Source organism: Rhipicephalus microplus, chromosome 4, assembly GCF_043290135.1.
Source record: "Rhipicephalus microplus isolate Deutch F79 chromosome 4, USDA_Rmic, whole genome shotgun sequence".
NCBI lineage: Eukaryota > Metazoa > Arthropoda > Arachnida > Ixodida > Ixodidae > Rhipicephalus > Rhipicephalus microplus.
In genome coordinates this window covers 115,095,942-115,114,124 of record NC_134703.1, presented here as the reverse complement: position 1 = coordinate 115,114,124, position 18,183 = coordinate 115,095,942, and the positions used below count along the sequence as shown (strand labels likewise).

General features: G+C 45.8%; 1 protein-coding gene across 13 annotated transcripts in view; it reads right to left on the bottom strand.

Moving 5' to 3' along the window:
• Positions 1 to 1,105: 1,105 nt before the first annotated feature.
• LOC119172307 (uncharacterized) overlaps positions 1,106 to 18,183 on the bottom strand; it is a 97,594-nt gene continuing 80,516 nt past the window's right edge. For 6 of the 13 annotated variants that reach the window (XM_075893566.1, XM_075893568.1, XM_075893570.1 and 3 more), the window contains 3 exons: positions 15,589 to 15,765; positions 14,349 to 14,570; positions 1,106 to 5,498 (listed from right to left, as the gene is read on the bottom strand). In XM_075893566.1, the coding sequence (XP_075749681.1) occupies positions 5,224 to 5,498; positions 14,349 to 14,570; positions 15,589 to 15,765 (674 nt within the window). In that variant the 3' untranslated portion in view covers positions 1,106 to 5,223. Of the gene's footprint in view, positions 5,499 to 6,617; positions 6,675 to 14,348; positions 14,571 to 15,588; positions 15,766 to 18,183 lie in introns of all 13 variants that reach the window. The other 7 variants (XM_075893573.1, XM_075893574.1, XM_075893567.1 and 4 more) reach the window with 7 other exon arrangements.

The window sequence follows — 18,183 nt, the reverse complement described above, 5'->3', positions numbered from 1 at the left end:
ATTACACATATTAACGATATTCCTTACCAGACAAGAAGCTCGCCTAGGGTCTGTTTGCAACAGAGTTTCAAGCACCAGCGTAGCTTAGAGGTAGAATATTGGGCTGGCATGCAGGGTGCCCGGGTTAGAATCCCATTTTGTTCTCAGCATTTTTTATTTAGCATTTTATTTTGCGAGATAGTGGTTATGAACACAAGTGGCGGTGGACAGCTATGGTGCCTATAACGAGCCTTGTTCTGACCTCAGTAATGGTTTTCGCTGTAAAAATAACTGCAGAGCACCTTTCTAGGATACATGCACGAGCACTGTTGATATTCAACTATTCAAAGAGCTTGCTTTCCTCCTCCTCCTATTAAACTTTTCAATTATCACTCCGATTGCCTTCATTTTCCTTTCTTGCAGCAAGCTGCCTACCAGCTTTTATCTTGGACACCTGTTCTAAGGACCTCTTAAATTTGACAGACTCTTCTTGAGATTTCCACTATTAGCTATTTATCAATTTTTGCATATTCCAAAGCTTTTTCCAGCACTGCATCTCTACCTCTTACATTGTAGGGCTACTGGTTTGATTTATGCATGCAAGCAGTTTTATTTGTCATTTAATTATTGCATTAGCTACATTCGATAAAGAATCTCAAGAATGAAGCCTCCTTAATACACCGTTTTTGCATGGCCAAGATGCTTGTCGTCGACACTTACTATCCTCGTTTGCTAACACACACAGCGCTAGGAGACGATAGTCTAGAGGCTTCAGTTTGGTTAGAATTGTCGTGTATTTTAGCTGGATACGTCAGAAGTCTGGAAGGGGACCCAGATGACCTAAGTGCAGCAGCCTTAGTGACTGAACAGTGCCGTGTGACAAACGCGGGGTCGACAGCCATCCGGCTACGAAGTCGGCCTGGAGTGTGTGCCTATTGATGCAGGCTAGTATGCATCTGCCTTGCATCCGACTAATTAATGACCTTCTGGCTTATGAACGCAAAGTACTCTTGTCTCTCTGCGTATCCATTGACCTAACAAGTTTATGCACCTTCCTCAATAGAAATGTTCATTTCTCAAGTTCCTTCCACCTAATGAGGAGAAATAAAAGAGGCGCTACACGAGAGACAAATTCCAACAGGTTTATTTCTTCCTAACATGAGTGATTGCAGCGCATGGGACGTGACACCACAAAACAATTCTGGCAATGTAAAAAAATGTAAAAAAACACCTAGAAAAAACTCTATGGCCTTTTGTCGTCGTTTTCCGCGTGTCCAGATTCCCTTTGCAATTTGTCACGACGCGCCGTCGTGGTCGCCAACGCCTGTCGAGGCTCGTCGCACCACCTCAACATACTCCCTTCGGCCAGAATGGTGTTCGCGCCTCTTGCAGTTGTTCTCCGCAGTGCGAAGGTCCCCAAGGTGTGCAGTGGGGAACTGAGAGGAAACGACACGATTCCGAAGCCTCTCTCTCTCTGAGCGGGAACGAAGGACGAGCTGCCGAACGGCGGCAGCCAGGTGCTGGCCTCGTCGCTCTGCCGGCGACAAAGGCTTCGTTCTTGAGCTGGCACCTGGCCACGCACGCGTGGCGCACTTTTGTTTTGTACACAAGAGGCCGGAAGAACAGCGCTTGCTCGTACGTAGTGACCTCCCAGCCCTCAAATGTGGTTGCAGAGGGTGTTGGGGGTTACGTGGTCGGTGTAGGGGAGGAGGAGCTACGTCCAAGGTGGGGCTGCTACTAAGGGAAAAACAAGGCCTATGTATTTTTTTTTTAATTGCATATGAGATGCGGGTGATCCCCTCGCTTCTTCTCCATCCTCCTCCCAGGTGTTTGCTGCAGCTTCTGTTACTTTCGATTGTGTCAGTCATTTTATTATTATTACTATTATTTGCCAGAAAGTGATGCAGCTTTGTGGTCAGCTTTGCATGCACGTCCTCCGTATGTCTCCATGCCTTCTCTAAAACTTCACGGAATGTAAAAAAAAACAAAAAAACATTGTGGCAAAGGTCACTGCAACATCTGCCTTTCTCTTACTCCTTTCGCGCCAACGCATGGCTTGCGAGTAGGCGCATGCTCCACAGTTTCTTGAGCCATGTGCTCGGACAGTGCAGAAGCAAGGCCCAACTGGCCACTGCGAGTGTTGTCCCGCCGTTTCTGTTAACAATTGGCACACAATGCACTGCCTTTACAGTTGCCGTCATTCTGTCTCTTCTCTACCAGACAGCGGCGTAGAGGGTGCCGCTGCGGCTGCCGTTGCGTCGGAGAACAGCTGCTGCAACTTTTATAAATACGCTTCTCAATAGTGCAACAATCACCTGCATGTACGTCACTCTTCATCTACATCGAACTCTCACAGTTCCCGGGTCAACGCTCAATGCCCAGGTATAATAAAGCAAAGTTCAACTTTTAATAAATAAATATTCCTGATGCACTTCTGAAACACTCAACCCCACGAGCGCCTCCTTCAAGAGAACAAGAAGCGAAAGGGCGTAAAACAGGATGACTTGCGGAGAGGTCGGTGACTGGAAACGCAGTTCGCTCTCACTGCAAAGTGCCTCACAGAAGAAACAGAAGTGCTGCCTTTCTTTTTTTCCTTCGCAGCTTTCTGTGGCGTGGGTGTGTAACTTGGTCACACGCGTTGGTGACTCGACTGTTGGCACACTGGGTTGTAGCACACAACATACCGCGACGGTGGAGCTCAACACAGGCCAAAAAAAAGTGACAGGAGTTCCTATGGCCACACACATGCAATGCCCGCTGCAACCTCTCACTTGGCTTCTGTGCTCGCCAGGGGCACTGCTGTGCCAAGTTGGACAACTCAAATCATGGCAGTCACTGCGACCAGCCCAGTCTGACTGCACACGACTCGAGGGAGAATGCACACACGTTTCAGGCACACAGCAAAGTAATAGTAAAATCATGTCCATCCATTAAACAACAACAGAAAATCTGTTGATCTTGCCCACCAAAAATCCTCTCCTTGTGGCTGCCTGTCTGTGCAAAGCCTTCCCAGGTACGAACAAAGAGAAAAAAATGCAACAAAGTTCTAAAAGGTGTCACAATGTGTGTTCAAGCTTTCAACACACTGTGGTGTCGCACACAGACTAGGGTAAAAGAACGTGGCTGACATACACGCACGGGTACGACCACTGCATCACTCTGTAGCTATTCCATAGAGCAACCAGCTAGTCAGCACAGGGCCGATGCCTTGTTTATTTTCACCCGCAGAGAACCGTGATAATGCTTGCATGTCGCCACTGACCGATTCTGCTCTAAATCTTCCAGAATATAAAAAAACTGGCAGATATGAGGAAAGTTCTACACGATGACTAGCAATGCAATGCAATGGCTGGAAACTAGGCGAATTGCGAGTTTTGCCATGTGGGACTGAACCCGGGCAGGTCCCTTCCTACAAGGTAACAACCCTAACCTTTGGGTGCAAACAATGTCTAGAGGAGGCAGAGCTTCTTTCAGAGGATGCACGCAGACTGCAATAAACTCTTGACTGCTTGTCAATGCCAAGATAGACAGCTATGCGTTGCCACGTTACGCAGCTGTCACCTCCTGTGTCCCCAAGACCACAGCTGCCGTGGCACACCGCTGACTATGTGCTGGCCACAGGACCCCTACTATGTCTTCTGCACAGGGTACACACACAAACACATATACACTGTACTTCGTTCGGGAAGGGGGCGGGGCACTTTCCCGCGAGCATCAGCAGTAATCGGAGCTGCTTCGCAATGCTAGCTATGATGAAAAACAACCCGTGAACACTGCTGCAGCAGCAATTTTTCAAGAAGGGCCCTCGGAACAATTGCAAAAACAACTCTGCACATTTTATGGCAGCAACAAAACATGGACAGCAAAACACTCCAAACAAACGTAAAAGACAGACTTTTACCCACCTGCTTCCCTTATAACATAAATGGCCGGCTCGTACAACACTGCCACTGAAACATGCCCAAAAATTTCATTTTTTTTTTTCCTTTGAGAGTGTAAACCTATCAACATTTTACAAAGGCAGGTGGCACGAGTGCCACCTTGGGCTATTCGGAGGTCAGTTTTGTGAGCACTTCTCCAAAAACACGTCAGGGTTAAGTGTACAAGCCTGTGTGGCACACATCCTTGCAGCTGACAGGAACACATCCCACTACCACGCTGTGTGGCTCTTTGCATACCGTATTCGGCTTCGCATATTCAGTTGGACAGGACACTCAGGTCTCCCAAATTTTGTGCAATAACAGAACCGGTCCGGGGAATATGTGCAGGTTTGGCCTCCTATTGAGTGCAGAGAGCTCCCAACTTATGCTTCACATCCCAATCAGCTTTCGTGCTGAACCCGACAGGAAACCTCCCTGTGGTGTGCTAGGGCGATGGGATTGTGTCACTTCGGGTATAGCCACGATAGAAAAAGCGCAGTGTAAGATGATGCAAACGTTGTCGGATAAGGGGTGCAGAAAGTATCATTAGCTCAGCAGATGTGTGCATCCACTCAGATAGACTGTAGTTCCTAAATCAGAATGAACAGGGCAGTTACACATTGAGGGATGATCAATATGCCTTTGCAATGACTGCAAAGTTAAAGAATACGGCATACTTATATTAAAGCTACAAGTTGTTTCAGATGCCTTTTGAATGTCTGTAGTACAAAACACAACTAAGTCATAACACAACTGAAACAGTGACTCAGGCTATTTAGCATGCATTACCTTAGCCTACCCAGGACCACTTGTGATGTGCAGCCAATCACAGTGGCTTGAATGTCTTTCCAAGTTTCAAGGGTTGCCTGGGTAGCACGTCAGAATGGCTGATAATTTATACTCATTTTCGTCTCATCCCCCAAAAAGCATTTAGAATGTTATAAGTACCATGCAGCAATGATCTCTTCTGGTGACTGTGTTTTTATCGGGCAAAGAGCCGTATTTGCCAATGTTGTTTCGATAGACCCCCGCGCCTAAGCATTGCTGCTTGCACCCTCACTTTGACACCGGGAAGCAGCTTGCGGGAGGAAACTGACATTTATAGTGAGCAAATAGTAATAATTAAACAAATTTCATGTTTTACGTGCCGCACAATCGTGAAGTTTACCACGGAAAGCCATTGCTGCAAGGCCCTTCAAACAGCACAACAGAGATGGGACAGAAACACTGCGAGGTCTCCTGCCGGGTGGTCGTAGGGCATCCTGCCGTGCCCAGCTCTTTGCATGCTCGGCACTTCTTTGCAGCATGTTGTCACGCAGAGGCGCTAGCTGGACGAAGGAGGTGGGGGTAGCAGCTCGGTGGAGGACGAAGCCACTGTAGGCAAGGGCCGCAGCTGAAAGGGTAGGCCAGCCATGAGGAGTGCCCCCTGCGCAGCGGCTGCGGAGTCAAAGCAGACCAGCAGCTGCGACGGGCTTGTGCCCACCCGCTTCAGCTGTGCCCCGAGCCGCAACAGAGGCTCCAGCTGCTGCTCCACTTCGTTCGGCGCCAGACCGTCGGCTAGGCCCAGCACTTCCAACACCTGGCCACCACCTGCTGCTGCTGAAATAGAAGACCGGGTATGGCACCTGAGCACAGCACCTAGGCACAACGACGAATTCATAACAAAGATAACAGATGTATTACTGGTCGACCAGTTTCAGCAACGACCTCACTTTTGTGTGTTCACTGGAATGTCTCAATGCAACCATAATGGCTGCATCTCAGGCTGTATTCATAGGACGCACCTAACCAAGATTCAAGCCCAAGGATTGCAAACTACATCACTACACATCGACCCTTCTCACATTCCCGCTTTGGTCTGCACAAAGCAATTCGCGAAAAGACAAAGGCCCGTATCACAGTTGGGATTCTTGCGAGAAAAATGCCCAAATCCTCGCCTGCAGCACGAACTCTTCTCTCTCGTGTGAATGCTGGTTGCCGCGAGATCCAAATCACGTCACATATAACGCGACTGATTCGTCCGTGATAACGTCTGTCCTGTGAATACATCTTTAGGATCCCCATAAGGCTAACTAGATTGTCAAAGCCTTTTCTTCTGCTTTACCCCTGCCCACATCCTTAAGTACACATCGCCTTGAGAAACATGACTTTCCTTAACCTTACCGCCATAAAAAATCTTTTATTCTCCCAACTACATTGAAGACTGCCAATTATATCCCTCATTTGTTGCACACAATGTATGCCAAAGTACTGTAATTCCTACCATAGTTACATGCATTGTGGCATGTTGTCGCAGTGAAATGCACTTGTTCACTTTGGCCATCAGGCGCATAGTGCAAGTGGCTTTGTTGAAATTGACCAACAAGAGCACCTATTAGAACCTAGCACCTTTACAGCCTTGCCCACTCAAGTAGCAGCAATGCTCATTCACTTGCCAGCTGAGCTAAAGCTAAGCTAAGCAAATGAGCCTGTGACTATTACTTTATGGCCTAATGACAAACAGACAGAATGGGCAGCCCAGTCCCTTTGACTCAAAATTCACAGTGGTAACGAGTTTTGAGAAGGCTAAGCTCCTGAAATCACAGCTACATAGTTGCCACGCGAGGAAAGTAGCCTATGGCAGAGCTGCTGTGCCAGGTGCCATTCACGTCAACATGATGCAATTCATTCCTACCCCATTCAACCTACAGTAACTGTAAAATCCGGGTAGCCACATACCTGCATCGTTCCACTCTAGGCACACCTATTCTGTTTTCCTGGCCTGGCTGCCATAGACTGCAATGTAAACGGTTCCCCACTTAGCGAGCAGCTGCTTAAAGGGAATGGCAATGCTTTCTGGGAAAGCTGCAGTGTGAGCGAGTTCTTAGTTTTCTGGCCGCTGGACTTTGCACGAGTATACATTTTTCACGGGAGTTATCACAAAGCACGATTTTCACAGGAACATAGGGGGACGCTGCCACATCTAGAGTAAATTTAACTCTAATACTTATGATTTATCAAAGTGTACTTTGGCTCCTCGTTTCCTCTGATAACATTATCACTGGGTTGTGAACCAAAGTACCACAGTTAGTTCCAATGAAAAGGTGGGGAGAGAGGAGCGGATGAGAATACTTCAGCAGCTTGGGGAGGGCAGCAATTTCTTGTACAAACGCTTCAAAAAAGGTGCTCTTTCCAAATCCAAGCAGCAGCATAATGTAAAATGTGTTAAAACTTTTGACATCTCTACAATTGTGGGTACCTTGCACCATACAGTTGCTAAGCTTTTTTCAGTTCTATGGACAAAAATTAGATTAACAGCCCAAATTTAGTATAATGAACAATACAAAGACCATGAACTGTTTCAATAAATTAAACTAAAATAAGGTGCACAACTTTACACCAAATTATAACACACCTCTAACTGCATGCTGTTATACTGAACAGCATACAGTAAAACCTGTGTACTGTAATAATATGAGGCTTTGCTAGAGATTTTAGATCAGTGAATCTACTGCTCATTTTGTAGGTGGGAATGTATTTTTCTGAAGCGACCAAGAAAAATTTGTTCATGTTAAGTTGCCAGTTGTGGTGAACAATGGTATTATAGTGTTCACATGCTGGAACTACCTGGTGGCAAGGATAAACTCTGTTATTCTTATACACTAAGTGACACTTTCTCAGTCAGTCAAGCAGAGATGGAGTAATGAGAGCCCTTTTCAGACATCCTCACTCCAGTGAATCATCAAAGCACTGAGCAGAGCCATCAGTTAGGGGGAGGGGGGGGGGTAAATGTTTACCCTTGTCATATGGGAAACCCATTCCCCTGAATAAAGAGACCAACTAGTGCTGCCATAACCTCAGGTTAGACTGCACAGAAAACAGAAGCTCTTTATGTTTGTTGCACCAGTGGTGCTTGCAATTTTTATACTGACGCTGAAATAATGCGCTAAAGCTAACGGTGTGCGAATATCCAAACTTTCTAATAATCTTCTAATAGCGTTTGCTATTCCGTTTGCACCGAAAGTTTATTATTTGAAATTTTTGAACTTACAGAAAATAAAAGTATTCACAAAATAACAGTGGGCAGTGTGCAGTTTTAGTCACCAACATGCACAACTGCTAACCACTTTCATCGGTGCTCCGAGATATCGCTACTTGGCCGGGAGGTCCTGTGCCGATGCGTAAAACGCCTATCTGTAATTGTGAGGAGCCAACAGGTGACGCAATTTATTGCTTGCAAAATAACGAGCTGAGACAAGTTCTCTGCAGCAGATACTGTAATACTAGACAGGATACAATTGTAGGCCTACGTAAAGCAAACAGAAACGTCCTGCACGAGCCACTCCTGTGTAGCGATGACAATACGACTGCGGAGCTCAGCAGGGTGCACTTCTTCATTACACTTGCAACAAGGCGCATTGCAGCTTCTTCGCATTTGCATTTCGCTTGCGCGATGTTCTTGCTCACGAAGTTCTGCCAGCTAGATTTCTATTGTACACTGTCGTCCTTTATGAAAGGGAACACGCGAGCACGTGGCGTGTGCCCTGTGGCGGCTGCCTACTACACCATCAACCGAGAAGTGAAAAAAGTATGTTCGCTTCTGGCGTCATCTATGACCAAGCAAAATAACAAGTCATGGCCGGTAGACAAGCACTGCTAGATTACGTTCCCTCACGCGGTGAGCGATATTGGCGCGATTACTGCAGCTTGCACCGCGGTCGGGCACAACGTTTGATATGTTGGCAGTGAACTATGCACTACAGGCGTGAGCCGAGATGGAGTGCAATCTAGCAGCGCTTGCCTACCGGCCATAGCTCTTAATTTTTTTTTTAGCAACAGATGACGCTGTAATCGAACGTGAGTTCTTTTGCTGCCAGTTGATAGTGCTGTTGGCAACCGCCGCAGAACGCAGGCCACACGTTCGCGTGTTCCCTTTCATAAAGGACGACGGTGTACATCTGAGCCGTGAGAGCAGTTAGGCCTAGCCACAGCTCCAAGCAGTAAGCTCGGTCGACATGTGCATGGCCGTGGTGCCCACTGCTTCGAAGTACTTCATGCTATATTGCGAGTACAGAGTCGTCATGATGAGGTCTGAAGTGCTGATAGGCGGAACCTCTAACCACAAGTACAGCAAACGTGCATCTGTGATATTTGCCATGATTGCACTACAATATCGCAATCTGATAACTGAGGTTCCACTGGCAGCCACGAAACTAAACCATAATTACGTTCAAAATAATCCTCGACCCCTGAACACTCATAACATGTGCAAATGCACTGATAAGTAGCGCAGCTTTCAAAAACCATGACCACCAACTTTGCAATGCACGAGCAGAAGATGACGTCCTTCCTGAGCGAGAATCAAGCCAATGGCGAGGCGTGCTCGAGAAACATGGCGGAGGTAGCCAATCTGAGGCCTCGAAATGAACTTCAAACATTTGCTTTTCATACACTTGTTTCTGATTGGAAGAGTTAGCCAAGAGGTAAATTTGAAAATGGAGAAATACTTATCCTGATGAGCTCAAAACGATGGTGCTTGGTTGTGCTGTTGAAGAGCCAGTTTTTTCGCATATAATTTAAGACGTGCTTAGGGATACTTCACAACTTTTTTTCTGTAAATTCATTTCAAAGTATTTGAAAGATTATTCGATTTGATTTAGACTCAAACTTTATTATTCGAATCCACTATGCACCCAAAATTTTGCTATTTACACAGCTCTAGCCAAACGTATATATGCATGTCGAACCTTTTTAGCTTTCGTACTGCTACAGCCAATCCAGTAGATGTGCTAAACTGAACAGCATGCAGGGACTCTAGTAAAGAGACCAATGAGTGATGTCCTAACCTAAGCAATGATGACACCAGAGGCACGTACCTAATGCATCTGGTGAATCATCGACTCAAGGAACAAGGACCACAACTAACAATTTAACAAATGTGGAAACGAGATTATGACACCTGCAATCATGTGTTTGACACAACTGCACAATGGTATCAAGTAATACAATTTAGCTGTGGCCAAGATCAGATGTCCCTCTGAGTCAGGAGAAATGGTACAATTGTAGAACTTAAAAAAAAAAAAAAAAGGAAGGTCAATATATGCCCAAGAAAAAAAAAAAAAGCAGAGAACCAGTATGACTTTTAGTGAATGTACTGTTTTTGAACAAGCTGCTTGCTAAAATTCTGTTGTTAATGATTACATTTCATGGCCTTGCAGATGCTCATGTTTTTTTTTTTTTTAAGACCCCAAACCACTCCCCCTCCCCACCCCACAAAACTTTTTTTAGCATTTGAGCATACACACAAGAGTTCATCAGGCAGTCACAATCAACCATGCCAAGTTCAGCGGCACTATGTGCACAACACGAAATAAAAAAAAACATTCTCATGCAGTACCCCAGACCTTTTCAGTACCCCTATGGATGTACAGCTTGGTGTACAGGTGGTGTCAGCAGAGGTGCAGACAACGATGGCTGGCCAAACAGGAACCTATGACTTGCGATTAGTCTGCTAGTGAGTCTCTGCCTCTCTGTGCATCGATTGCATGCTCTTCCTCGATGTGTGGCTTGTGCCCACAACCTTAATGAAAACCAGCAGATGAAAAAGCCGACGTTAATTGTAGTAACTGTGACATGGATGTTGTGCACACATTCTGGTTTGCACAAAGACAATATGGCATTTCTTGTGTAAGCATTCCTTCGATTAATAGTACAGCAGTGAAATTAATACTTACAGTGGAACCCCTATTGTACAACTTTTAGGGGACCACCCAAAACCGTCGTTTAACCCGGGCGTTGTATAATCGAAAAAATTAGATTATAGACCACGACACTTAGCCTTGCCCAAAAAACAGGTACAGACTGCCTGAATAAGCCCACGGCACGACCTTCTGCCTCTGCAATGAGGGTAGATCAAATTATTGTTGCCAGTGGTAGCTAATGGTAGCAATAATTACTTGAAGGAGGTCCGAGCGAATCTTTAAACTCAGCCTTAAAAACAATCAAATCCAACGTGCATCTTTCTATCGATACATAAAGCCCGAAAATTGCCTGCACGTGAAAACGAAACCAAGACCGTGTTGTCGTGAGCCTCGCATCAGAATAGTCAGATGCAGTGTCGTCGCTATCGCATAATGACGACGGACAATCAGTTATGTATGATGCGTACGTGCGCGACTGAGCTGTGTGCGTTGTAATTTGTTGCCTCGTGAAGAGCAACTAGTGGTGTCCTCCTGTATGAACGTTGACGTCAAGTGAAAGTAATTTTGCACAGAGAAAGCAGCTGCGTCGTGCCCTTATGCGAGCACAAACCAGTGACTGCGAGTGTGACAGAGGTAGGAGATCGGCCGCATGTCGACTAGGAAATGTTTCCACGGGCCGAAAATGTGAAGAAATCAGCTTTTTGGTCAGCTGAACCTGCTCTATGTGGATAGAGCTTGACTGGGTAACGACCCCGGATACGTATGCAGGTGATTGAGGCGTATGTAAAAGTGCATAAAATTCTGGGAGAAGAAATTTTTCATTCGATGAAGATGACTACTTTTTTTGTATCGTCCTTAGAGTACGCAAGTTCATATTTTGCACACGTGAATATTTGGTCAACATGTGATTCGAGTAAAGGTATTCCCCCCCCCCCCCCCCTATAGAATCCGAAAGTTGGCGTAAGATGCGGGGTTGGCGTAAAACTCCGTCATATAACCAAAGTTTTTAATACACAGTTTCTATCGGGATTTTGCCGAGACCAAACCAATTCGTCGTAAAATGCAGGTCGTTGCGAAACCGGGGGACGTATAATCAAAGTTCCACTGTACTGAGAATTAGTGCAACAGCCTCCCGAGGAGGTGACTGAGACAATTATTATTGTTGTGTGCCCTGTTTGAGATGCATGCATACATTCTGCTGATGTTTCGTTGTCTGGACACTTTATTGCTTTCTTTATAATGCAGTTGATTTGCAATCAACTTTAGTGGTTAGTCAGTGCCAAGTCTGTCTGTCTTTGTCCTGTCCAAGGGACTGTTTTATCACCTTTTATGAGAGGGAAGCTTTCATATTCACCCATGTCACTTATGCTGCCAGTACCATGGAACACAACTCAAGCTGAATAGAAAACAATGACGGCAGTGCACAAGATAGTTATACAGGATCCTTCAAGCCGCGGGGAAGCATTTCAGCAATATTGAAGATCTTGTCTTGATCGAAACTTGCACTTGTTACTCGCTCACTGTGCTGGCAGCCGCAATTAAGTGGCAACATCAGGTGTCACTTTAACAACGTTTCCTGCTACTTCAGTAGCACTATGCAAAGTCTTGGAAGCACAACAAAGCAAGGGGGGTAGAGTCTATCGAGGGAGTTGCTTTAAGCCATCTCATGCTGAGGATGGAGCACCAGGTACATTTTGCTGTTATTAGTAAAATCGGCCGTTCGTTTAGTCACCTCTGCTAAGCTAAACTTTTTCCTGTCAAAGTGACAGGACATAAAGCAAATACATGAGTCAGTTCAGAACTTGAGAGCCACACAGCACACAACAACAACTTCATAAATTTAAGGCAGAGGGCATCAGCTGCGATAGGTGGAACCATGTTGTTCCCCCCCGTTGCGGTCCCATTCGGTATCAATTGAGTTTATTCCCCCCTCCCCTCCGAGTGCTGCCATCTGCTAACTTTACTTGCCGAATGTGTGCTCACAGACTTTGGGAGATGCCGAGCAGTCAACATCGTGCGGACGAATACATCGCGAAGGATTTTTACCCTGCCTATTGTTTAAAGAGGAACTCCGGCACATTTTCGATCATACTGAGATAATGTCGTTTTCAAATAGTATTGACAGCCCTGCAACAGCTAGGGTCCAGACACTTGTCAATAATTTTAAGTAAGCTATGAATGACGAGTCAAAACATACACCGAAACAGGGAGCTCCTCCATCCTCCGTGGTGGGTATCGGACGACTTCACGAAACCTGTATGCCATGACGTCATGAAATGCACTACACACCGCCACGACTGGCCAGAGTGTAAACACAGCACGCGTGCCCCTGCTGGCACGCGAAAAGAATGTTGGCGATGTCATATCATGTGGAATAAAGCTGTTCCAGCTCGTATGATCTCTCCGGTGACAAGCTCAGTGATGATTGCAGCTACTATCTGAATGCGGAAGCGTCGCCTTTTGATTTAGACCCGCCGGCGCATGAAGCATCTGACGTGCCCCGAGTCTGTCTTCTCGTTGCTCAATATTGTGCATGCACCAGACGTCAACGACAAGTAATATGCCTTATGGAGCTGACAAAACTGAAAAACGTGCGCTGCATCCGTCTGCTAGGCGAGGTGGAGTTTTGAAAGAGTAGGCACATACATACAAAAAATGGCCTGTATTTACAAGTGCGATTCCAGAATCGGCTACCAAATTTTTTAAAATTGGTTTTCTAAAACACCAATCGACTTATGGCTGTATAATTTGGCACATACCTCGACATTACCAATGAGTGTTCAAAGTTTTATTGAAATCAGTGTATATAGAAAAATTGCTGGAGTTATTTTCTAAGGGCCCTGTAGCCTCCGCAGTGCTGAAGGAAACTTCTGAAGTCAACTATGGTACTTCTCCCATTTCACACACACATACAAAAAAGTGATACTCAAAAGCAGGCACACTTTCAGCCCTTTGAAATTCGATCTTCAATGGATGACTTTTGGTAAGTGACTGCAATGCTGAGGAAGTGCAAACGTGACCTGACACGACACGTGAGAACACAGCACAAATGAAGTGTCCCAACCGACGAGGAACTAGCGCTTTAAGACAGCGATCGTGCGAGGTTAACTCAATGGATTTCACTAGTGAAAACTAATGTCGCCCCCTATTGTGCCTCAGATGTGTGGTGCCTCACAGACTGATGACACATCAAGCACAAATGCTGCCTCAGCATTAGTTTGTACAGACAACAGGCTGTCAGACATCAAAAGCTGGAAGAATATGTCATCACTTGAGAATCAGGACCTGAAGTTTATGACAGACTCAGAAATTCATTTCCTACGTTTTATGAGCCGAAATCATGATATAATCATGAGGCATGCTATAGTGGAGGACTCCAGATTAACTCTGACAACCCGGGGCTTTTTATTAATGTCAACCTAAAATAAGCACCCAGGTGTACCTTCATTGTGACCCCACCAACACTAATCCATTAGAATCTGGTGCCACAAGGTTCAAAAAAAGATTACCAGCATCAAAGCAACCAGACACTCCTCTTAAAAATGGCTGCAAGGAACCATTTTTCTCAAACGAAGGCCGGTGACCAAACAACACTGTGACTGCTGAGTTAGCACTGTGGGTCATCCGTCAGATTCGACAGAGAGGACATCATCTTTGTTTTACAACCAACTTCCACTGTCCACTCAGTACACAAGCCCCAATGATTTTGTGGAGTACAGGTGGAGATTACCACGGCCTGTTAGTGGCATAAGGAGGAAGGGCCTCATACCAGGAGTTGTGCTAGATGCTGTGGGCATGGGGGCCGAGCTGGGTGGATTGGAGGGGGCACGGGGTGTTGCTCGTGGCTGTCTGCGGGTGCTTCGGGGTGGACGAGCCCCCAAGGTGGCCGGGGCAGGTGGAGCTTGTGGCACGAACCGCAGTGCTCCCCTCAGCATGGCTGGTGGTGGCCCGTCGTGATGCTGCTGCAGTGGATGGCCAAGCAGCCGCACGTCTGTGGCGAAGTGGGGTGGGGTGTGAGGGGGCAATGATGGGAAGACTGAGTGCTTGCAGGCCTGCAAATGCTCACCTCTCTTCTAACACCGAGGGGTTAAAGTAACATTGAAGCCACTTTTCTTTCTTTTTTTTTTGTATGCATTGAATAACTGTTCTACCCAAGACATAACTAATTCACTTCCTGAAGTAGGGTCTCAGAAAGATGCAGTAGCTGCTTATTTCTTGCATGCAAGCAGTTAATCCCTTACAATTCCTCAATCAGTCAGTAAGCATTCTAGCAGACTAATCGCCACAGGGAGGAAAGACAAAAGATAAGGCACCACGAGAAATTACTGGCAGCGAAGCATTCATTCACCTTGCCAAAGCTTTAGCCAATGGAAACATTACTGGAAGCATGTTCCTCAAGAATAATGTTTGAAAAATGCAAACTCTGTGCTAACAAGGAGAAGTGTCATGATGATTCAAGTATTTGAAGCATGTATGTCCACATGCTAGTGCTGCAGCTGTACACCTTTGGTACACTTAACAAGAGCATCATCATAAGCACTTGCTATCAGGGCACACATCTGACTCTGTGAGGTCAACACAATCAACAGGAGTGCTGCAGCACATAACTCGGGTGCTGCATGAACAATGCAAACAATGAACCAATGGAAGCTGGTGCCACAAGCCCAAGACAAAGAAAGTACGAAAACATCTTCACACAAATGAATTAAAGGGGCCAGCCTTCTCTATCAAAAGCCTGCCATCACACACTGCATAACCAATGATAGTGCAAAACAATTAATTTGATTATTGCTTAAACTGATTCCACAGTGCAGCAATGCAGTGGCAAATGCATGAAAGGCCAATCAATTTTCCTGGCCGGTAAACCAGTAAAGGAAAGATAGGATCCAGGAAACGCTGGCAACCAAACTGCTGTCCGAAAAGTTTTGGCCACCATAAATTTGCTGTTTGACATTGCTCTTGAATGACAAACTTCAAGATGCAGCTAACCCCTCCCCCTCTCTGCTCACCTGGTAGCAGAGAGAGGCCCCGCGAATGCCGGTACAGGGCAGCCATGGCAGCCACAGTGGAGGCTGGCTGACTTGCAGCAGCTGGAGTTCGCGACCCGTTGCGGCCAGCTCCCCCGCGATGGCGCTGCTGCTGATGATGATGTTGTCCATCCTCTCCTCCAGACACCCCCATGCTCCCTAAATGACAATGACAGCTTGGCTATTGCAAGGCCTGCCTCACAGAGCAGGAACTGCTCACCATGGGCACAGATCATGAGCCATTGATAGCATCAAACAAGGCTGTGCAGGTCGAATGACGTGACACCATTTCCCCAAAGATGCGGCTGGTGGAAGGCTCTTAACATAATTTATCGAGGAATAGATGCAGCAACCTTGGAATACAACTGATCATGCATTTGCAACCTCTGAATTCATCCAACAGAATGACGCAGAACATGATCCTCTGCATTGAGTGAATGACATGCAGGAAGGCACGACCTAAGTAAGCAAGATAAAATTTTGCAGTTACTTCTAATGTCTTCACCACTACCTGATGAAGTCAGTCTTCACGAGGGCAGCAAAAGACAGCACAAAAGCAAAGGAGACAGAGAGAGCACTGTCAGCCGCATTACTCATCTTTATCACGCTTCTAGTACCAAGAATGAAAACCAGCTTATACAGCAAACTACATGTGCAATGAATGTATGAAGTTTGGATGGGGCCACTACAACTCACAGTACGTGCAGCGATAGAACACCACTAAATAAAGAAGGCATGTCATCAGTCAATCTTATTCCAAATTTGACCAAGCCCGTGCAGTCCCAAGATGCACACAAAACAAGCAATGCCAGATGCTTGTCGTAATAGCATTTCACTTTGATCACCAATAGCAAAAAAAGCTACAATTGAAAAATAAGCAGACATATACCAGAAACCACAGCTGGATTCGAAAAGTGCTGCTGGATTAGCCAGTTTCAAAAGTAGACTTAGCAATGCCACTGAGAGTTGACGCTACACTAGTAAGTTGGAAATGCATGAAATTACTGTTCGAAAGCTTTGAAAGATTGAAGGAATCAAAAATGCACAAATCTAATCTGTGCACCACGCTGTTGCAAGCCAAGACAGTTTTCACAAAGCTTGAATAGGCGACACTAAAGTACCGGATTCAAGATGGTCGAAAATGTGCTCCTAGTAATCTTCAAGAAGCAAGCATTCACTGAGGGAAGTGACATGTGAGCAACCACTGTGAGCAACCACTGACCTGCAAAGGGAGGAAAAGCTGATGAGTAAAAAAGTCGCTAAGTTAAATCACTACGACGTGCCGCGCTCAGTCGCCGTTGTTTACAAAGAAACCACTGACAACAATAACACTAACAATCATTCTTCCCATTTATCGTTCACATTCTAAAGTGAGTGTGGAAGACTACTTGATTTATATTGCACAACGTGAGCATTGATTAAGGCCACATGATGGAAGGAAGTTTGGACATGAACCAAAGGGACCCAACGTTCAAACTGACATCAGCCAAAGCACAAGGTCAGTCATAGCACATAGATGCAACAAAAATGCACCAGAAAACACACCTCAACAAAACATGTACACCAATTCCAGCATATCCAATCTTTTATTTTTTACTTGAGATGCAAACCTCACACCCCCTTCAGTCCGTTTAAGCTAGAAGGGTACCGGTTTGGGCTAGTTAATAACACAGCATGAACACGCAAAAGATGCATAGGACACACACGAGTGCCGACTCAGAACAATACTTTATATGAAAACAAGCAATTCCGTATATGGCTACGAACGTGTGGCGTACCACAATGTGTCATCCACACGAAATTCTTATTACGACACGACAAGCAGCTTTTCCCAAGAAAGAGCAATTGACGGTCTTGGAACACTGGTGTCACCAAACGTATAAGTCAATTCCACCTCAGTAATCTCACGGGTTCGCCGATTTCCACTTCTGCTCACATATTAACACTCTTGGTAAACCAGATCAAAAGTGGCCAGATCTAGGGTATGCATCTAAAAACTACCCTTTAATTTCAGACACGTTGTAATGATGTTTCCGGAGCTTATCATTAAGGCATCGTCCACTTCAAAAGCAGAATGAAACTGTACCTCTTGAACAATCAACGAAAGTGGTTTGATGCTCACTCCTTAGTGCACTCAGTCTTCTTGAAGGAACAAACGCTAGTCAAACGCGGTTTATTGGGCACAGGAAAAACGACTTTAGTCCTGGCGCATGCACCGATGCATCTGAGATGATGCAAAAAATTGTGAATTTACAGAATAACTGCTACTTTATTATCAGTGGGCGACAAAGCTGTTTGCAGATACATGCGATTCAGAAAATCTTTGGCTGTGCTAACACTTCGCCTCCACACGTTTCGGAGGCGAAGTACCTGCTCGTTAAAACTGTCACTCGTGAGCAAGTCGCTCAGCAAACTGCCCTTTTCCAACCTGTTGTCGCGTCCTCCAACACTGCATCATGGAGAGTGTGTCGGGTGTGTCCGTGGTGTCAAACTTCCGACCATCACTGACGTGCTAACTGCTTCCACTGCCAAACACGAAGTCATGGGAGTGACCTGTGACTCCTTGCAGCATACGAC